The sequence below is a fragment of the Muntiacus reevesi genome, chromosome 2 (assembly GCF_963930625.1).
Source record: "Muntiacus reevesi chromosome 2, mMunRee1.1, whole genome shotgun sequence".
Taxonomy (NCBI): domain Eukaryota; kingdom Metazoa; phylum Chordata; class Mammalia; order Artiodactyla; family Cervidae; genus Muntiacus; species Muntiacus reevesi.
This window is the reverse complement of record NC_089250.1, coordinates 180021157-180041565: the sequence shown is the minus strand read 5'-3', so window position 1 is coordinate 180041565 and position 20409 is coordinate 180021157. Positions and strand designations below refer to the sequence as shown.

The 20409-nt window shown below is 63.3% G+C and overlaps 2 protein-coding genes across 4 annotated transcripts; both read left to right on the top strand.

Annotated features, from left to right (window-relative positions):
• The first annotated feature begins 2461 nt into the window (after nt 1-2461).
• On the top strand, nt 2462-13843 carry FBXL16 (F-box and leucine rich repeat protein 16). 2 transcript variants are annotated; one of them, XM_065920226.1, is made up of 6 exons: nt 2462-2737; nt 9068-9723; nt 10648-11156; nt 11518-11602; nt 11896-11959; nt 12149-13843. In XM_065920226.1, the coding sequence occupies exons 2-6, from the start codon at nt 9082-9084 to the stop codon at nt 12295-12297; spliced, it is 1449 nt and encodes a 482-aa protein (XP_065776298.1). In that variant the 5' UTR covers nt 2462-2737; nt 9068-9081; the 3' UTR covers nt 12298-13843. The 2 variants fall into 2 exon arrangements, with proteins under 2 accessions (XP_065776298.1, XP_065776299.1); XM_065920227.1 differs by having other exon boundaries at nt 2462-2742.
• An 800-nt stretch (nt 13844-14643) lies between these two features.
• Nucleotides 14644-20296, top strand: WDR24 (WD repeat domain 24). Of its 2 annotated transcripts, XM_065923937.1 has the most exons (9): nt 14644-15412; nt 15655-16137; nt 17286-17463; nt 17604-18285; nt 18795-18913; nt 18991-19112; nt 19205-19309; nt 19402-19742; nt 19883-20296. In XM_065923937.1, exons 2-9 carry the CDS (start codon nt 15657-15659, stop codon nt 20234-20236), a joined length of 2382 nt encoding a protein of 793 aa, XP_065780009.1. In that variant the 5' UTR covers nt 14644-15412; nt 15655-15656; the 3' UTR covers nt 20237-20296. The 2 variants fall into 2 exon arrangements, with proteins under 2 accessions (XP_065780009.1, XP_065780010.1); XM_065923938.1 differs by having other exon boundaries at nt 14657-16137; nt 17604-18276.
• The last annotated feature ends 113 nt before the right edge of the window (nt 20297-20409 follow it).

The window sequence follows — 20409 nt, the reverse complement described above, 5'->3', positions numbered from 1 at the left end:
TTGCTAGGAGACGACGTTACTGGGAAACCGCCATTGCTAGGCAACAGGGTTGCCTTGGTGACAGCTGGGCCCTGAGTCATCCTCAGCCCTGGCCACTCCACCCCCCGCACCCCCTCCCCTGCCTTGGTGAGTCGGGCCTGGGTCCCAGGAGGAGGGAAGGCAGGGAGCAGAAGCTGGAGGCAGCACAGGCCTGCCACCCACCGCCCCCACCTCCCACAGCTGCTGGGCCACCCCATGCTGCGAGGCTCTCACTTCCCTGGGCTCCCATCAGGTTTCAGAGTGCTGAGGACTGCCAAACACACCTGTGTCCTCCCCACGCCACGTGGTCCCCCTGCAGGCCCTCTCGGGGCCCCTGCCTCTGGGTGGGGAGCAGGGGCAGTGGGGGCACAGTGTCCGTCCTCCCTGCGGGTCCAGGGCAGCCTGACCTCTGGGGAGCATGCGGCTGTCCCCACCCGTGCTACACCAGGATCTCCAGGGCGACCCCTTGGGCCCCAGACTCACTTTCCAAGAGGGGACCTGCTTGTCTGAGGCCCCACCCCAGGAGGGCGGACTTGAGCCCAGGTTTGTGATCCTGGAGCACACACCTCACCCCAAGGAAAGGCCTGAGGAAGGAACCCCGTGAGCAGGTCGGGCCTGCAGAGCCGCGAGGTAAGCAGCTCCGCTCCCCGAGGTGACTATGGCTCCCTCTCTCATACCCGCAGGTTCTCAGGGCACAGTGTGCCAACGGCTTTTTGTCCTCACCCCCTCATGCTCCAGAGCTGGAGACCCCCAGCTGCCTGGGCTAGAGAGACTCCTCTGTGCCCAGCCATCAAGATGAGGGGAGCTCCAGGTGAGGGGTGCCCCAAGTGAGTGGGGGGGGGTGCTTTAGGTGATGTGGTGATCAGGTGAGGGGAATCCCAGGGGAGGGGTGCCCCAGGTGAGGGTGCTCCAGGTGAGGGTGCTCCAGGTGAGGGCACAGCCTGCTCTCTGCCTGGGCCCTGACACCTGCTGAGGGGCAAGAGCCCCGCAAAGTGCAAAGTGAAGGCCTGCCTCCCAGTCAGGCCACTGCACACCAGGGTCGGGTCGGGCTGCCCCACCGCCCCCTGCCGAGCAGGGGCTGAGCCCAGGTGGAGATGATGGGCTGGGTCAGACAGCACTCCCCAGTCACCTCAGGTCTTCACGCATCCCCACCCACCCCGACAAGCCGCCTCCTTCGGTCAGGGTCAGCAGGACGGGGGCGCCAGTCTCCATCACACACAGAGCTCTCTTCACCCCGCCAGCACCCCACACAGCTGCCTGAGCGGGCCAGCCTGCCCTCTCCAGCTGCCCCGCCTCACACCAGCCCCTCTGGGTCTGCTTCCTGTCAAAACGTTGCCGACAACAGCCGGTTGCATTTTCTATTAAGGCTCTCAGAGGGCTCCCTCTCCGCCCTGGGGCTCTTTCCCTGGTGCAAAGACCCCACTTTACTCTCCCCACACCTGGTCCCTCTGCTGTCTCCCAGGAGGTCCCGAGGTAGGCAGCATGAGCCTTGGTCCTCCATCCCGAGCCTGCAGGGAGGCCTGGCATCCCCAGGGGCCCAGACAGAGCCTTCCGCATCCTCCCGCCCCGCCCCGTCCCACCGTCTCTCCAGGCCCATCCCAGAGGGAACGAGCCTCGGGACCTTTGCACACCCTTTCCTGAACACCTTCCTTTGCCCTCTCTCCCTTGGGGACTCAGTATAGTGTCCTGTCCTCAGGAGCCCCACCACCACCATCCTCGGAGGTCTCCATCACGTGGCCCTCTTGAACCTCCATCGCGCTCGTCCCTCTCCGAAATGATCTACTGGTCAATTGTTACTCTGCTCTGCGGGTACGCAACTGTGCCCCCCGCTGAGGGAGGTTCCGGGGCCTGGTACCCACAGGTGCGCGGAGGATGTGACGGCCGGGCGGTGAAGGGGGCCCGGCCGTCCGCTCCGCAAGAGGGGCCGGGAGGGGAACGGTCGGACCGCTGGAGCCCAAAGGCTCGATCCTCTGGGCCCCGCTGGATTCAGGGTCCCCGCTGCTCCTCCGAGGCAGGGTTCGCTCCAGCCTGTCTCTGCGTTCGCGGGCCTGGACCTTCCTTCGCCTCTCTCCTGCCCTCACCGGCCCTCCTCTTCGCTCCCCGCCCCGCCGCGCGCCGGGTTTGTTATTGTGCGGGCGCCCGCGGCAAGGGGGAGCGGGAGCGCGTGCCGGGCCGGCGCGTGCCCGTGGGCGCCGGGGCGGGAGCGCGCTGTGCGCGCGGGAGGGCGCGGCGCGGCGGGGCGGGGCGGGGCTCGGCATCCTCAGCACCCCGCCCGGGCTCGACAGCCCGGATTGGCTACCGGCGCCGGGAGCGCGCGAGGGAGCGGCGCGTAAGGCCGGGTGGGGGACGCGCGCGGCGCCGCCGGCGGCCGCGGAGGAGCGCGGGGAGGAGGGCGGAGGAGGAGCGCGGGGAGGAGGGCGAGGGGAGGGAGGAGGCGCCCGCCCGGCTCCCTGCAAAGCGGCCTTATTTATCTGGGCACAGCCACGGCCTCCCCGGTGGGAGGCTCGGGGCGGCTGATCCTCTCCCACCGGGGAGCTCCTCTCGGGGCGCAGCGGAGGGGCCCGGCCAGGCCGGACGCGGGGCGCGGGGCGCGGCCGGGCCCTGCCAGCCAGGCCAGCACCTCGGTCGCCTCCCCGCTTCGCCGGTGCGCATGCCGGGCTCCCCATGACGGGAGGACGCCCGGTGGACAGCGTGGCATGAACCAGGAGCCCGGGCCGAGGTAAGGTGTGTGCCGGGCCAGGCTACAAGGCGGGGAGGGGGCTGGCCACAACACCGCGAAGGCCACAATGAGCAGGAGGCGGGGAGGGGGCTTGGGACAGCGCCACCTCCCCCCCTCCCCTGGGCTTACGTAACCGCAGCCCCTTCCCTGGCGGCTGCAGCTGGGCCTCCAGCCCTGCCGGGCCTCCCCCCAGCCCTTCACCCCAGTGGCTGCCTGGTTGAGGCCGGATCCCCATGGCAACTGGACCAAGGCTGTGGGTCGGTGCCACCGTGCTGTTCCCCCGTGGACGCCGAATTACAGGCCTCCAGCCAGGCTGCCTGGGTGAGGTCCCGGACCCCAAAGCACTCGGGACTCCTCAGCCCAGCACCGTGAGCCCCTGGGCCTGTAGACAGGTGTTAGATACAGTTACACTCCAGGAGGAGCTTGTGAACGCGAGGCCGGTGGCTGACCTGCCCCTGGACACCTGAGCCTGGCCCTGCACGGAGCTGCCACAGTGGGAGGTCGAGAGGAAGGGAGGCGCTGGCCACGTGTGCTCTGGAGGAGGGGCTGGGCGCTGGCCAAGGCTGGAGGGCCCCAGAAGCAGAGTTGGGCACCCTGAGACTTGCTGGAGGAGGGTCTGTCCTTCTGGGGATTTGAGTGGGTCGAGGAGTCCCCCACCCATGACCCAAGAAGGAGAGAAGTTCTGGCTGTTGGAGCTTCCAAGAGCCTGCAGCCTGGCGGCTGCTCCTCCACCCCTCCCAGCCTCTGCAGGGGAGGCCTTCCCTCCATGGACAGGGCCCATGGACCAGGGTCAGCCCAGGGCCCCCTGGCGCTGGGCAGAGCCTGGGGTCCTTTCTGCCCACAGATGCCTTTGAAGGATACCAGACAGCAGCCTTGGGGCAGGAGGCCTGGCAGGTTGGGAGCCTGAGAGGTTTGGGCTCCCCCAGGGCGACTCACTGGCTCCACAGGAGATGGCCCTGGGGCTGGCCGAGGCTGTCTGGGGAGGGGGGGGGATTCAAGGCCCAGTCCCAAACACGCAGAGCAGGGAGGCCATGCAGGCCCCAGGGGACCCCAGGACTCACCTAGCCCAGTGCCTGCTGCCTCTGTGGCCTGGCTCCCCCTCACCAGGGGCCTGGGGGCATCTGCCTCCCCTTGCTGTGGGCCAGGCCTACGGGCATCTCTGACGCTGCAGGGGTTCACGGGGCCGATGCCGCCCTCCAGCTCACACCCACTTTCAGGGCACTTGCAGAAATCCTGTCGCCCACTGGTCAGAAGGAAACAAGTGGCTGGAGGTCGGAGCACCCAGACACTCAGGCCAGCTGGGCCCAGCCTCGAGAAGGGCTGTGCTGCAGGGACCAGGGAGACCTCTTGCCTGGAGGCTGGGGAAGGGGTTCCTGGGTTGGCACTGTGAGCTGTCTGCAGCCCCCGTCTCATCACACGTGGGAGCTGCTGCTGTGTCTGAGGGCTGGCTTGAGGGACGAGCGGAGGTGGCAGCGAAGTGGGTGGCCCGGAACCTCCCCACCCAGTGGTCCGGGGGAGCCTCAGTCAGACCCATTGCAGAGGGTGGGCTTGGACACGTGCATCCCCTGGGCAGTGTTTGAGGCACTGGATGCCCCAGGCCCTGGAGGGCGCGGACCCTTCAAAGCAGAGAGGCCTGGAGCCTGACATGTACTCCTGGAGGCGCCCAGTCCCACGTGGTTGAGCTGCCCTGAGCTTGGCCACAAGACGTGCTCTGCTGGAGCACCAACTCGGCTCTCTCTTGAGCCCCACATGCTGCCTTTCCAGAGCCCCAGGCGCCCGGGTGGGGCAACCCACACCCCCAAGCATCTCCGAGCTGGGGGCGGGAGGGGAGCGCTACTGCTAGGACGTGTGCAACGTGGTAGGGATGTGAGTGTGCCTGAGTCACAGAGCTTTGTCACAGAATTTGTCAGCCTGAGCCGTGTCCCCAACCCCAAGCCACCCCGGTCGTCACCCCAGCCCCTGGGCTGCCGCTGCAGGTTGATCTGATATGAGCTTTTCTGGCTACCCATGCCCTGTCCAGCTCGATAGCCCTCAGCCAGTAGGGGGAACTGGTCAGTGCAGGTTCTACTGTTTTAGATGGGGTATCAGGGATGAATGAAGAGACCTCTGAGCTGAGGACCGTGACAGGTGGGTATGAGCACTCTTCCTGGGTATGAGCAGTCCCAAAGATGAGTGTCTCAGTGGTTGACACACAGCTTGCAGCCTCTGGAAGGAGGGCAGGGGCATGACAGGGGGCACACTGGGAGAGGCCCCCGGCCGAGGGCTCCAGGCTGGGAGAGCATAGGGACTGAAGCAGAACAGAGCAGAGAAAGGAGGCAGCAGCAGCAGGCGGGGTGGGTGGGTGGGGGCGCAGGGTTGCACTCTGGACAGCCATGCCTGGCCTGAGTCTTGGGAGTCAGACAGCTGGAGGACTTGGGGTCAAATCCTAGCTTTGTGCAACTTCTGAAAATGTACTCTGAAACTTGCTGTCCCGGCTTGTGGTCAGGCAGTGTGTGATGGGCTGAGACCAGCAGTGCAGCAGGGGGATGTGGTACTGGGAAGCTTCCCTCCCTTCTAATGCTTCCTGTCCCCTCCCCCCTGGTCCGGCCCGACCATGGGGAACAGACAACCAGCACCCTCAACCCTGCAACCCTCAAGGGGGGGACTCGGCCAAAAAGGGAGACACAAGCCGTCCCCTTCCCGAAGGTCTGAGTAAAGGCACAGCTCGCCCCAAGCCCCAGGGTCTTGGGAGCCTTCTCAGAGACCCTGGCATCACTCTCTCACTCCCCCATGGACTCAGGCCTCTGTCACAACCTGGACTGAGGAGCTGAGCCACAGCCCTTCCATCGACTGCCCTCTGTCCTGCCTCCGGGGAAACTGCACCCCTTTCTATATGACCCTAATCATTGGACTGGCATTCTTCATTCATTCAGCCACTCAGCCGTCATGCTGTCTGTCCTCAGGAGAGACAGACAGGTAGACAGTGATGATAGTCCACCTCATGGCGGACATCTGGAGATGCTTTCAGGCCAGGGGTCGCATGGGGAGAGGCAGGGCGGTGCTCACACTGAAGGATAGAACAGGAGGAGCTTGCGGGGTTAAGGATCCCGGAGGCCTCCTGAGCAAGCAGGGGACCAGCATGTGCCCGGGCAGAGGAATAGGGGAGTACAGGACAGCAGGTCTGGAAAGGGGCTGAAAGTGAGGCTCTAAGGTGGACTTGCTGGGTCTCGGGGCCCAGTGACTTCATCTGTAGAAGAGGCAGCTCCTCAGGAAGCCCCAGCGTGGCCATCTCCAGACCTGGAAGCCACCAAGGTCTGGAGTCCTCGCAGGACTCACGTTGCTCCCCAGGTGCCCTCTGGCCCCCACGGTTCCCGTGAGTCTGCTGGGGAAGCAGAGGCCTGGTTTGCTCTCCCTGATTCACCTCTGACTCAGCTGGTGAAGACAAGAAGCTAAACTAGTGAGCACCTCCCTCCTCCTGTGGTGAACCAGGATTCTGGAGCCCCTGCAGCCATCACAGGAGAAGCCCTCCCCCAGAATCCCACCCCTCATGGAGAGACAGCACACCAGGGGCTGAGGCTGAGAATAGTGCGAGCCTGACCGTCTTATTTTAAAAGCCTCTTTCCCTGCGAGTTATCTGCTGGTGCTTCTCCCTAAAGGGGAGTAGTCCCCAGTGGACTGGCTGCCCCTGCCCCATCCTGACAGGAAGACCAGGTGGGTCCTCCTGGACACACTGGGTGCAGTGGGGGCAGCTGTCAGGAAGGTAGAGGCTCTGCCACCGTCTGCTGGGTCAGGGGGTCAGAGCCAGGCTGAGGGGCTTCTTGCCTCACCAGCTGGAAGACCCATTTCTGATTTGAGCCTTGTCCCAAAGCCCTGACCCCTGCGCTAAGGTGTGGCTGTTTCCAGTTTTGAGCTGAAGATCCAGGGCTCAGACTGTCAACGAGGCTGGAGTGTGAGGAGCAGCCGGAGTGCAAGACTGTGGACAAGGACGGGGAGCAGCAGGCCTGCCTCTGAGGGAGGGATGCTCAAACCCAGAACGTAGGGGGCAGGGAGGCTAACCGACAGGCCGGCAAGGGGCTGTGGAAAGAGGGGCAGCCAGGCCTCGGACACTCCCTGCAGGCTGCTGTAAGCTCTTTTCCGTGGATGGGCTCCACCCAGAGGTCTGGGGGCTGGGGATGGGACTGTGGGTGTACGCAAATGTGAGCTCCTGTGGGGGACTGAAGGGAGCCCCGCGAATGCCCGGGGCATACACGTGATCCCCTCGACTCAGGCTCCACGTGCACACCCATGGCAGGGAGAATTTTCAACCTAAATCGGCACTGCTCTTGAGTTATTTCTCCCTTGGTGCCGCCTCCGCCGCCTCCTCCTCCGGATCTTAGCCAAGCGGGCGTCTTCTACCCCCTCCCCTCTCAAGCCTCGCGGGCCCCTCCCAGCCGAGCTGAGTTTGCCGGGCCGTACCCTACCCGCCGCGCGCTGCCGCTGTCCGTGGTGGCGCGGCCCGACCCGGCCCGGCCCCGGAGCCCGCACGAGGCGCCTGCGGGGGCGCTGTCCATGGTGCTGCCGCCGCCGGGCGCGCCCTGCTCTGGGGACGCAAAAGTATTCAGACAGGGACCGCCCCTCTAACCAGCACAGCCCGCACGAGGGAATTGCCAGGATACTCTCCCACCTGGCCCCAGGATGTGGGGTGGGGGGGCACTTGTGGACTTCATACTGTCCCTCCATGCGGCGCGGTTGTCCCAGGATGGCCCCTCCTATGTCCTGGCATTAAGGGGTCTGGGGCAGCCCTCACGCTGGGCCACCCCTGCCACTGTGGGCAGCTGTAACTCCTGGGAGCCTCAGGTTCCTGGTGTGAAAACCGTGATCACAGCAGTGGTCCCCCTGTGCCCCCCAGCTGGGCTGTTGTGAAGCTGACATACACAATTATCCCAGTGGGCACTCGGCACGTGCTGTTAGGGATGTCGTGTATTAGCCCAGGTGAGGAATGCAACTACCTGGTCATGACCTGCAGTGAAGGGGCAGCCAAGGTGTGGGGGTCTCCTCCTGGGGCATGGACCGGCAGCCTGAAGGTTCATGGCTACCAGGGCAGGAAGGCCTTTGGACTCAAAGCTGGGCTGGCAGCCACGAGGGCCATGTGTCCCAGTTAGACCCTTGGGCCCAGCCCAGGATGTGGAATGCCAGCCAATGTTGTGCTGCCCAGGGCTTGGAAACCAGTGGGGGGTGTGACGCTGGGAAGGGCAGGGCAGGACCACTGGCCCCCGCCCCCCAGGCCAGCAAGCTCCCTGTGAGCCGCGCCCTGCACTTATCGTCTTCTTCTCGTGCTGTTCCGTGGGGCATGTCATCACCCCCAGGCTTTGAAGTGAGGACAGTGAGGCTCGGAGCACGTAAAGGGCTCCCCAAGGCCACACAGCCATTTGGGGTGACCTCCTCGCTGAGTGTCGGAGGTGGGGACGGCAGGAGATCTGCAACGAGAGGCAGATGGTAGCCCTGTGAGGGACCCACTGCCTCTTCTCTCTGGGGTCATCTGCATCCAGTGCCCTCTGCCACCCATTCACAGCCTTGGAGGCCTGAGCAGGGGGGTGGGGGGTGGTCTCAGCCCCACCCTGTGGGAAGATCCCTACACATAGCCTTCCACAGCCAGTTCTCTGTCTGTGTCTTGGCTCCACCACTTACTGTGACCTCAGGCAAGCAATTCACGCTGCCTCAAGCTATGGTTTCCTCATCTGTACAATGGGTACAATCATCAAAGCCTCATCCTCCATGGGTTGAGTGGAAGATTAAGGAAACAATATGTGTGCAGGGCTCATAGTGCTGGCATCACCGTGAGTACCCTGGGAAGACACTTGCCCTTTCTCTGGGTATGTTTTGAGCCACAGAACCTCCTGCAGCCATGGAGATTCTCAGTTCATGAGCCTCAGATGGAGCACTTAAACCATTCCAGAGAGCTACACTGGCGTGGCATAGAGGAGTGGCCAGAGAATGCCCCAAACCCTCAGTTCCCCAGCCATGCCTGGCAGAGAGAGGCCTGGCAGGCACCGATGGTGGGCAGCAGAGGTGAAGGGGGCAGTCATCAGCAAGTGTCCCTCCACCTCTGTTCTGTCCTCCATAGAACCTGGGGATCAAAAAGCTCTGTGGTGGGTGGAGGTTGAGCTCAGTGCATACAGTAGGTGCTCAGGAGTGTCGTAGTCATGACCAGCCCTGCCTTCCTGCACCGGCTCAGTCAGGGAGGCAGGGCTTACACTCAGACCCGTTCTCTTGGGCGATTCTGAGAATGGCCTGGGAGGGGCCGCCGGGGATGGGGCGGAGCCTAGTCCTCCTGCACAGGACTCACTGCAGTCTCCTGGACCCTGTCTGCAGCCCGAGCGAGGAAGATGTCGAGCCCGGGCATCGACGGCGACCCCAAGCCTCCATGCTTGCCTCGCAATGGCCTGGTGAAGTTGCCGGGCCAGCCCAACAGCCTGGGCGCAGCCAGCATCACCAAGGGCACGCCAGCTGCCAAGAACCGCCCTTGCCAGCCACCCCCGCCCACCCTCCCACCACCCAGCCTGGCTGCCCCGCCGCCCCGGGCTGCCCTGGCTGGGGGCCTGTGCCCCCAGGCAGGGCTCCCCCTTGGTGGACCAGCCTTAGCCCCAGTGTCCGGGCCCCCAGCAGAGCGACCGCCCCTGGCCACAGATGAGAAGATCCTCAATGGCCTCTTCTGGTACTTCTCGGCCTGTGAGAAGTGTGTGCTGGCGCAGGTGTGCAAGGCCTGGAGGCGTGTGCTCTACCAGCCCAAGTTCTGGGCGGGCCTCACGCCTGTGTTGCACGCCAAGGAGCTCTACACAGTGCTGCCTGGAGGTGAGAAGGAGTTCGTGAACCTGCAGGGCTTCGCGGCACGTGGCTTTGAGGGTTTCTGCCTGGTCGGCGTCTCTGACTTGGACATCTGTGAGTTCATCGACAACTATGCGCTCTCCAAGAAGGGCGTCAAGGCCATGAGCCTCAAGCGCTCCACCATCACTGACGCCGGCCTGGAGGTGCGCACGGCCAGGGGCCCAGAGGAGCAGGGGTGGGGGGCTGGGTGAGGCAGCAGCCACTCAGCACGTGTGTGTTGGTGGGGGGTGGAGAAGCTTTCACAGGCAAGCAGCAAAGTGGCCGAGGGTGGGGCTGGTGCCCTGAGGAGTGTGGTTCTGGGGTGGGGGGAGCAGGGCTGGCTACTTAGTTTGGGGGATCTAGTTCAAAATGAAAATATGGGTTCTTTGCTCAAAGATAACAAAGGATTTCAAGACAGTAACAGCAATGCAGGGGCTTCCCAGTTATTGCTAAAGAACCCACCTGCCAGTGGAGGAGACAGCTTCATTCCCTGGGTTGGAAAGATCCCCTGGAGGAGGGTATGGCAACCCACTCTAGTATTTTTGCCTGGAGAATCCCATGGACAGAGGTTGCAAAGTTGGACACAACTCAACCGACTTAGCACTCATGCATGCAACAGCAAAGCAGACAAATGTGAGACCCTGCATGCCAAGAAGGTCGCCTTGGGTAGGGAGGATGCTGGAGGAAGTGGGAGAAGCAGGGGCAAAGGTCAGAGGAGCAGCTGTGGAGGTGGCCCCTTCCCCAGGAAGGGGACTCTAATCATTGCATCATTAACACCAAGGGCTCTGAGCACCTGCTCCAGCCTGGCCTCAGACTCCCAGATCTCCTGTGCCCTGCCTCCTCTCTTAAGAATGTTGTTTATATGTAACGAACACACTGTAAAGTGCACTTGGCAGAGTCCAGCTTGATGGGTGTTTACACTGTCTGCACCCTCAAGAACACAGCTTCTTGCCCCTCGGCAGGCTCCTTCCACCCTGTCTGCTATCAGCCCTCCATGCCCGTGGGGACTGTCATGCCTGGGAAACCACGGTAGGCTTGAGCCCCATGGAGGCCTCCTGACCCCCTCCTGATCCTGCACCTGTCCGCAGGTGATGCTGGAGCAGATGCAGGGCGTGGTGCGCCTGGAGCTGTCAGGTTGCAACGACTTCACCGAGGCTGGGCTGTGGTCCAGCCTGAGTGCGCGGATCACCTCGCTGAGCGTGAGCGACTGCATCAACGTGGCCGACGACGCCATTGCGGCCATCTCGCAGCTGCTGCCCAACCTGGCCGAGCTGAGCTTGCAGGCCTACCACGTGACGGACACAGCCCTGGCCTACTTCACGGCGCGCCAGGGCCACAGCACGCACACGCTGCGCCTGCTCTCCTGCTGGGAGATCACCAACCATGGCGTGGTCAACGTGGTGCACAGCCTGCCCAACCTCACCGCGCTCAGCCTCTCCGGCTGCTCCAAGGTCACGGACGACGGCGTGGAGCTCGTGGCCGAGAACCTGCGGAAGCTCCGCAGCCTCGACCTCTCCTGGTGCCCGCGCATCACTGACATGGCGCTCGAGTATGTAGCCTGCGACCTGCATCGCCTGGAGGAGCTTGTGCTGGACAGGTGTGCACGGCCCCACCCCTAGGCCACGGAGGGCAGGGCCAGGCGAGGCTGCTGGAACTCTATGAAGGGAGCCTAGCGGACAAGCCTGGAGCTAGAGGGGGGCTGCAGTGAGGGGGGCGGGGCCCTCATAAGAGGCTAACGTAGTGTGGACTATAACACGGGGGCGGGGCTGAGCAGTGCCCGCCCCCCCAGGGAATACAACCGAGCGGCCAGTTGGGGGCGGAGCCTGGGTGGGGCGCGGCGCGATGGGGCAGGAAGGTACCTCAGCTCCGGGCGTCTGGGGCGGAAAAGGAAGGGGCCGGAGCTGAGGGGCGGGGACAGGTGTTTTGAAGGTGGGCAACCCCTTCTGTTGCGGCCACAGGTGTGTACGCATCACGGACACTGGCCTCAGCTATTTGTCCACCATGTCGTCCCTCCGCAGCCTCTACCTGCGATGGTGCTGCCAGGTATCAGCCCTCCACGTCTCCAGAGACCGGGGAGTAGGCGGGGGAGGTGGGGGGGGGGCGCGGGGAAAGCCCCCACCCAGATATGCCGCTGATCTGCACCCGGCCCACTCAGATCCTGTAAGGAAGTCTGGGATCCCTTCACACCCAAGCGGCGCGAACGGAGTCCCCAGGGCCCTCAGCGACTCCGTGGGGACCTGAGAACCTACCCCCTGCCCACTACGGCCTGACGCTAGGAGTGGGGCTCCCTCGAGGCGCGAACGGAAATAGCTAACTCGCCCCGCCTTCCCGCCCAGGTGCAGGACTTCGGGCTGAAGCACCTCCTGGCCATGAGGAGTCTGCGTCTCTTGTCTCTGGCAGGTGAGACCCTGTGCCGCCCTCCTGGGCAGTGACCACTCACCCCCACCTAGGCCGACTCCGCCTGCACTGCCGGGACCCTTGTGCAGACCCACGCCTGGTGTTGACTCGCGGTGGTGCAGGTCCCACCCTACCAGAGGGCGGAGTCTCGCCCCGCCCGGGCCACGCCCACTAAGCCCCGCCCCTCTGCAGGCTGCCCGCTGCTGACCGCCACCGGGCTGTCGGGCCTGGTGCAGCTGCAGGACCTGGAGGAGCTGGAGCTGACCAACTGCCCCGGAGCCACCCCCGAGCTCTTCAAGTACTTCTCGCAGCACCTGCCCCGCTGCCTCGTCGTCGAGTAGTCGGGGCCTCCCCGCCCTCGGCCCCTCGCTCTCCTCCCCGCCCCGCCCCGAGCAGGGAGGGCGGCGGGCGGGCCAGCCCCGCGCACGCACGCACGCACGCTCGGGGAATTTGTGCATGCCCCTCGCGCCCGCAACTGCACGCCCGCCCTTCGCCACGCCACAGTCGCCTCCATCGTTCGCCCGCCCGCCGGAGGGGGAGCGCTGGGGCTCGGTCCTGGGGGCGCTTTGAGTTCGCCAGACGGCCGCCCCTACCGCCTTCTCCGCCACACCCCGCTCTGTCTCCCCACCCCGGGCAGGGCCCAGGGGGATTGAGGGGAGCTGGGTCCCCTAGGACACAGGGGCCCGGAAGAGCCCCCAGGGCTTTCCGCATCTTCCACTGCACCGCGCCTGGAGCCCTCCGAGGGGTGCGAGGGGAAACAGGCCGCCGCCAAAGCCATGGCCCGCCCAGGAGCCCAAGTCCCACCCGCCCTTCCCCCACTCATGCCAGCCTGACCCCCAGCGACCTCCCCTCTTCCTTGCCGCTGTGTGAGACAGGCCCGGCTCGCCCCACCCCCACCCCCAGGCCTAAGGTCCTTGGACCCTGGCTAGGCTAGGGCAGAACTGGATTAGGAGGGGCCACCGGGCTGACAGTGACCTTGGCATAATCAACATTAGCCCAGCTGGCCCCAGTCCACCTTAAACCAGGGGTGGCATAGCTACCTTGAGAGGCCTGCAGCTGGAGCGACCATTAGGGCCTGCAGGCCTTGGGAGCAGTCCTGAGTGGACCCTGCCCCGCAACCCTTGTAGCCAGCTGGGCCCAGGCCCCTCAGTGGAACACTTCATCCCGGGCAAATCTCCACCAGGTGGAAGCTGGAAAGGGGGGCCCTAGCCAGTGACCGATCTTCCAGTGACCAGCTCCCCCTCAACACCCAGAGGGAGAGCTCCTTTCTAGCCACAGCCTCCTTTTCCCCAGCTTCCCAGACTTCCACCTGCCCATGTGGGCTCACCGTGTTCTGTCCAGTCCCAAGACATCGGGAAGTCCTGGGGTGCTGGCCCATCTTGGCGATTGCTGAGGAGGGGGCTGGGACCCCTTTCCATCCCAACCTTGAGCACCCACACCCTATCTTGGGACACTCCCCCCCACCCCAATCTGGTTGGAAGAGAGTAGCCAGTTTCCAGAGAGCCAGAGAGTGAAAGAGAGAGAGAAAGAGAAAGAGCGAGCGAGAGATGCTGTTGAAGAGAGACAGTTCAACAGCCCAAAGATTTCCCTGCCCTTGGAGCACTGGTCAGAGGCTCCAGGGCTGAGATGGTCAGGAGCCAGTTTCTTCAGCCTCTCCTCCCCACAGCTCCCAGCGGGGAGGGGCAGCTGTCCATTTGTCCAAAGTATTAATGCAACTGAAGCTGTGATATTTCCAACAACTGTAGGAGGAAAAATTAGGGGGACAGAGGAAAACAAAACCAACCAACCCCTAAAATCATTTTCTTATTGTACATAACGACCTCATTCTCCTGTATATGCGGAAGATATAACCTTATATTTGGTAAGTGTTTCTTGTGCTATTTTATCACGTGACCTGTTTATAAAAATATATATTAAAAAAGTTGTAAAAACACATGTCTGAATTGTTTTTAGGTCATCACACCACGGTAGAGGGAAGGTGTTATATGTCCTGAGTGGCCCAAGGCTGAATTTTTGTGCACCCCTCATCAGGTTTATTGGTTCTTTCAATAAACATGCAGAGACTGGTAACACTGTGCCAGACTGGAAACCCAGCAGTGACCACCACAGAAGGCCCCTAACCTCTCACTGTGTCAGCGGGGATAGACGCTAAAATCATTACATATAACACTCCTTCCAAAATATCTAGGATCTAGCCCATTCTTACAAGGGCAAAAATGAGGGCTGCTGGGGTATCCTAGAAGATCACAGCGCAGCAAGCACACGTCAGGGCGCATACCCAGGAGAGAAAGGGCGGCTCAGAGAGGGTCACTGATTGAACCTTTTGTGTGAGCAGGTCCAGTCAGGCACCAGAGCTCTTGGAGACAGACGGATGCGAGTTCACACTCATGTGAAACAGATGTAATCAGTATACCGGGGAACTGGTTGTGACGAGCGCCGTGGAGGCCACTTAGATGGGGTGGCTGGGAAAGGCCTCTAAAAACGTGCCATTGAAGCTGAACTCTGAGGGATGAGGAGAAGTGTTCTGGGGAGGACGCCGAGCGAGCACACGCGATGACCGTGAGGAAGGCAAGGGCTCGGCCGGCTGGCAGCCGCCGTGGCGGGAGGTGCGCGGGGAGGACGCGGCCGGGAGCTCGGGATTTACCTCCCAGCGCGGTGAGGACGTGTGGAGGCCCGCAGGCCGGAGTCCCTGGCTGTGCCGGGCTCAGATGAGACGGGAGGGGGGGACCTCTGGAGAGCCGCTAGGAGGCTGTTCCCCGGGTCCGAAGAGGGCGAAAAAGAAGGCGGAGACGGAGGAGGGGCGTGGGGCCAGCCTGGGGGTGCCTGAGACTGCTGATGGACCATGGGGCAGAGATGAGCACTAGCGTTAAAATAACGCGCGTAAAAGAAGAAGAGGAAGAATACCGGAGGCGGAATCTGCGGAACCTCTCCCCGACCTCTGCTCGCCCCTCCGCCTCCACGGCGCGCTCCCGTTCCGGAACGCTTGTAGTGTGGGCACCCGCTTCCGGCGCGGGGCTGGAAAGAAAAGGACCACGTTCGGCTGGGGGCGGGGCGGAGAAGGGCTGTTTCCGGCGCGGCCGTTCCTCCCCGGCCTGGCAGTTTGGGGAAATGGCTCAGGTGCCCGCGGAAGGAGAGACTTCTCCGTTCCTTCGGTTCTGTTCCCGCTGTCTCAGCTCCCGCCGCAACCTCCGCGCCGCCGGGCTCTCCTGAGCGGTCGCGCCAGCCACCCCTCGGGCTCCGTAAACAGCTCGGTCCTGAAAGCCCTTCTGACCCTCGTGCCTCTGTAGCCTGTGTTCTCCGGGCGCCTCTGGTCTTCCCGCCCCTTTTCCAGAGGCCGACTGTGCACGGTGGGAGCCATCTGGCTTCCCTGACGGCACTGACTGCCCGAAGGTCCAGTGACCATCCTGATCTGGCAGTTAGGGTGTTGGAGAAGTGGCCTGGCCTGGGGCTGACCAGGTAAGGTCTCCCCCAGAAGTCAGACATGGGGCTGGCCAGCCTCAGGGTAGCCATGGCGCCCTCCGACTGCCCGGTCAGGGTGATGAAACTTGCCTATCAGACCGACTGACTAACGGTGGATTTCTCTGGACTAAGCAGTTTTGGAGGAACCACCCAGGGTGAAGGGTCTGAACGGACACGCCCCTGCCACCAGGCTGACCAGGCCTGCCCGTTTCACCGATCTGTCCTCGCCACCCCTGCAGCCATGGAGAAGATGTCCCGCGTGACCACGGCCCTCAGTGGGAGCGTGCTGACGGGCCGCACCATGCACTGCCACCTGGATGCTCCAGCCAACGCCATCAGCGTGTGCCGTGACGCGGCCCAGGTGGTCGTAGCAGGCCGCAGCATTTTCAAGATCTATGCCATTGAGGAGGAGCAGTTTGTGGAGAAGCTGAACCTGCGCGTGGGCCGCAAGCCCTCCCTCAACCTGAGCTGTGCAGACGTTGTCTGGCACCAGATGGACGAGAACCTGCTGGCCACGGCGGCCACCAATGGTGTGGTGGTCACCTGGAACCTGGGCCGGCCGTCCCGCAACAAGCAGGACCAGCTGTTCACAGAGCACAAGCGCACGGTGAACAAAGTCTGCTTCCACCCCACTGAGGCCCACGTGCTGCTCAGCGGCTCCCAGGATGGCTTCATGAAGTGCTTTGACCTGCGCAGAAAGGACTCTGTCAGCACCTTCTCGGGTGAGGCCCCGGGAGGCAGGTTGGGCAGGTGTGCATCTCTGCAGGTGGCCGGCCTGTCTAGGCAGGTTGAGAAGTGCTGTGTGTGACAGAGGCCCTCAGGTGTGCTCCCAGAGGGCTTCCTGGAGGAGGAGCCAGCTGAGCTGGCACTGGAGGAGGCGGTGCTGGTCAGCAGGGAAGGGGCAGGGGTGGGCCTGGTGGAAGTGTGAGGGGTACCTGGAGTGTGGGCACAGCGTTGATGCACTTGGGGGCCAGCAGGAGGCGAGGGTAGTGTGGGATCAGAGAGAGGGCAAGTGGGTGGCTGCCCTGGCGGCTTAACCTCCTCTCGCCATGCCTCAGAACCCCAGGCCACCTCATTGCGTGAAGTCTGCTTCCAGGGTGCTCAGCCAGGGAAGCAGTGGGGAGTGGGGCACTGCCTGGTTCCCCCCTCCCCCCAGTTCCCTTCCCAGCAGGCCCAGCTCCTGACACCCCCGCCTTGAGCCAGCTCTCCTTTTTACCTCGATGAAACCAAATGAAGGACAGGGCAGAGCCCTCAGATAATCAGGGAGTCTCTTATGACAGCCCTTGAGCTCCATGTGTGGGGGAAAGCTGGGTGCTGCATTCGGAGGCTCCTGGTGTGGTGGTCCTCAGGGCTGGATGTGTCTCCTCAAGGTCTCCAGTCCTTGGGGGCTGGTCAACCTGGCAGCTCCAGCTCAAGGTGTAGGGCCTGGGCAGAGCCCGGGGCATTCTATCCCTGCCTCCTGGGGCCTGAGGCTTCCAGAGGATTGTATTTGGCCCACCAAGGCTCCTGTTCACACAGTGCTCTGACACCTGGTCCTGAAGCAGTGACAGCTTTGCATGAGGATGGATGTCAGATGCAGAATCCAGAGAAAATCAAGGTCCAGGAATCTGTTAAAAACCACCTGATGCCTGGTGTCCCTCTCACCTGCCTAGGCTATTGCCATGCCTCTCTTCACTCCTGTCCACTCTGAACAGGCCTTGGCAGTGTCTTCGCCACCCTCTGGGCCTTCTAGTCTGGGCATGCATGGTCAGGCATGCAACACCAGCCCACATCCATTCCGAGGAATCCCCCTTGGCTGCTTGCTCTCCCCCCTGTGGGCCACCCCATCCCCCACCCTTAACCTTCTCCCTCCACTAATGTCCGCTCACAGGCCAGTCTGAGAGCGTGCGTGATGTCCAGTTCAGCATCCGGGACTACTTCACCTTCGCGTCCACCTTCGAGAACGGCAACGTGCAGCTCTGGGACATTCGGCGGCCCGACCGCTGTGAGCGAATGTTCACAGCCCACAATGGGCCTGTATTCTGCTGCGACTGGCACCCCGAGGACAGGTGTGGGTAGGGGCTAGGGCAGCAGGGCAGGGTGGGTGGGCTTGTGGAAGGGCTCTCTCACTGCCTCAAGACCCGTGGAGACAGTGGGGAGCCCTCCCACCCCGAAGGAGGTCACTGGGGACTTCATGTGCCTTCCCCAGGGGCTGGCTGGCCACAGGTGGGCGTGACAAGATGGTGAAGGTCTGGGACATGGCCACACACCGTGCCAAGGAGGTGCACTGCGTGCAGACCATCGCCTCCGTAGCCAGAGTCAAGTGGAGGCCCGAGTGCCGCCACCACCTCGCCACATGCTCCATGATGGTGGACCACAACGTCTACGTGTGGGACGTGCGCCGCCCCTTCGTGCCCGCCGCCATGTTTGAGGAGCACCGGGACGTCACGACGGGCATCGCCTGGCGCCACCCACATGACCCCTCCTTCCTGCTCTCCGGCTCCAAGGACAGCACTCTGTGTCAGCACCTGTTCCGCGATGCCAGCCAGCCTGTTGAGCGTGCCAACCCTGAGGGCCTCTGCTATGGCCTCTTTGGGGACCTGGCCTTCGCAGCCAAGGAGAGCCTCGTGGCCACTGAGTCAGGGCGCAAACCCTATGCTGGGGATCGGCGCCACCCCATCTTCTTCAAGCGCAAGCTGGACCCTGCCGAGCCCTTTGCAGGCCTCGCCTCCAGTGCCCTCAATGTCTTTGAGATAGAACCCGGCAGTGGCAGCATGAGCTGGTTCGTGGACACGGCCGAGCGTTATGCCCTGGCCGGCCGACCACTGGCTGAACTCTGTGACCACAATGCGAAAGTGGCTCGAGAGCTTGGCCGCAACCAGGTACACAAGGTGGGCTGAGGGCCAGGATCTTGGTACAGGGCCTGGAGCTCCTCTGACAGATGCGGCTGGACCCTGCCCTGAGTTCAGAGTTCAGCTCTGGCTGAGGACACCCCCAGCTTGCCCCAGTAACTGAGAGTGTAGAGCCCCAGGAGTGGGCTGACGCCAGTGCCATTCCTGGGGTTGCAGGCCTGGGTGTTGTGGGGTCTTGGCCCCTCTTGGTTTGTCCTTGCTTCTAGACTTCCCAGGGTGTCCAGTCCTACAGATAATGTCCACATTGCCTTTCTCATCACCTCCCTGGGACCTCAGGCCCATTTCCATGTTTCCTTTGCCCCTACAGGATGGAGGCTAGGGTGTTTGTTTTTCCTGTGGGCCTCAGCTTCCCACCTGGGGTGGGACAGGACATTGGGTCCCTGGGGCAGCTGAAAGCTGAGGGTTTGTGGTTCTATCCAGGCAGAGGGGGGCTTGTGCAGGGTGCCAGGGACACAGGACCCCCATGAGTGACTAGTGCCCACCCCTAGGTGGCTCAGACATGGATCATGCTCCGGATCATCTACTGTAGTCCTGGCCTGGTGCCCACCACCAATCTCAACCACAGTGTGGGCAAGGGCAGCTCCTGTGGCCTGCCCCTCATGAACAGGTAGACACCTGGGGGCGGCTTTCCCCAGAGGGTGGGACTGCTGGTACCTACCCACCCATCGGCCCTCCCTGCCCTAGTTTCAACCTGAAGGATATGGCCCCAGGGCTGGGCAGTGAGACTCGTCTGGACCGCAGCAAGGGTGACACACGGAGCGACACAGTGCTGCTGGACTCCTCAGCCACACTTATAACCAACGAAGGTAGGGTGGGCGCGGGCAGAGGGCCTTTGTGGGAGTGGGACTGGGTCTCCCAGCGTGAGGCAGTCCTGGAATGGCCTCCCTCCCTTGGACAGATAATGAGGAGACTGAGGGCAGTGACGTGCCCACTGATTACCTGCTGGGCGACGTGGAAGGTGAGGACGATGAGCTTTACCTGTTGGATCCGGAACATGCACACTGTAAGTGGGGGCGTGGGGAAGGAGTGGGGTGGGGCTGGGAGGCAGGGCCAGAGGCTCAGAGCCTGCCTACCCTTCCTGCCCATGTGTCGCAGCCGAGGAGCCCGAGTATGTGCTGCCCCAGGAGGCCTTCCCCCTGCGCCACGAGATTGTGGACACCCCACCGGGGCCCGAGCACCTGCAAGACAAGGCCGACTCGCCCCACGTGAGCGGCAGTGAGGCCGATGCAGCCTCCCTGGTGCCTGTGGATTCCTCCTTCTCGCTCATCTCTGTCTCGCACGCGCTGTGTGACAGCCGCCTGCCACCCGACTTCTTCAGTGCCCTGGTGTGTGACATGCTGCGCTTCTATGCCGAGCAGGGTGACGTGCAGATGGCAGTGTCCGTGCTCATTGTGCTGGGTGAGCGTGTGCGCAAGGACATCGACGAGCAGACCCAGGTGGGTGACAGGGTCTGAGGGTCTCCCTGGAGCAGCTGCCACCCCGAAGGCTGCCCCTGCACGCCCCGCCTACACCCACGCCTGTGTCTGTGACCAGGGAAGCCCGGGCTCTTACTCCGCCCTCCCTGTCCTGCTGCCAGGAGCACTGGTACACATCCTACATCGACCTGCTGCAGCGCTTCTGCCTCTGGAACGTGTCCAATCAAGTGGTCAAGCTCAGCACCAGTCGTGCCATCAGCTGTCTCAACCAGGCCTCCACCACCCTGCATGTCAACTGCAGTCACTGCAAGCGGCCCATGAGCAGCCGGGGCTGGGTGTGCGACCGCTGCCGCCGCTGCGCCAGCATGTGCGCTGTCTGCCACCACGTGGTCAAGGGGCTCTTCGTGTGGTGCCAGGGCTGCAGCCACGGCGGCCACCTGCAGCACATCATGAAGTGGCTGGAGGGCAGCTCCCACTGCCCCGCCGGCTGTGGCCACCTGTGCGAGTACTCTTGACCCGCTGCCGGGCTGGTGGGGACGGGCTTGTGAACCAAATAAAGGACGCGGGAGACATTCTGAGCGGCTTGTTACCTGCTCGCGTCGCTTGGAGTCAGGTCCCCGCGCAGCCTGGTCTGCCGGGCGGAGGGCGGGGCCTCCGAGGCGCGGGAACCAATAGCAGCCCTTGGAGT

Coding starts and splice junctions, on each gene's coding strand:
- FBXL16 (XM_065920226.1), top strand. CDS start 9,082: ATGTCGAGCCCGGGCATCGACGGCGACCCCAAGCCTCCATGCTTGCCT. Junction 9,724..10,647: donor TCACTGACGCCGGCCTGGAG/GTGCGCACGGCC, acceptor ACCTGTCCGCAG/GTGATGCTGGAGCAGATGCA. Junction 11,960..12,148: donor GCGTCTCTTGTCTCTGGCAG/GTGAGACCCTGT, acceptor GCCCCTCTGCAG/GCTGCCCGCTGCTGACCGCC.
- WDR24 (XM_065923937.1), top strand. CDS start 15,657: ATGGAGAAGATGTCCCGCGTGACCACGGCCCTCAGTGGGAGCGTGCTG. Junction 18,286..18,794: donor GCCGCAACCAGGTACACAAG/GTGGGCTGAGGG, acceptor GCCCACCCCTAG/GTGGCTCAGACATGGATCAT. Junction 18,914..18,990: donor GGCCTGCCCCTCATGAACAG/GTAGACACCTGG, acceptor TCCCTGCCCTAG/TTTCAACCTGAAGGATATGG.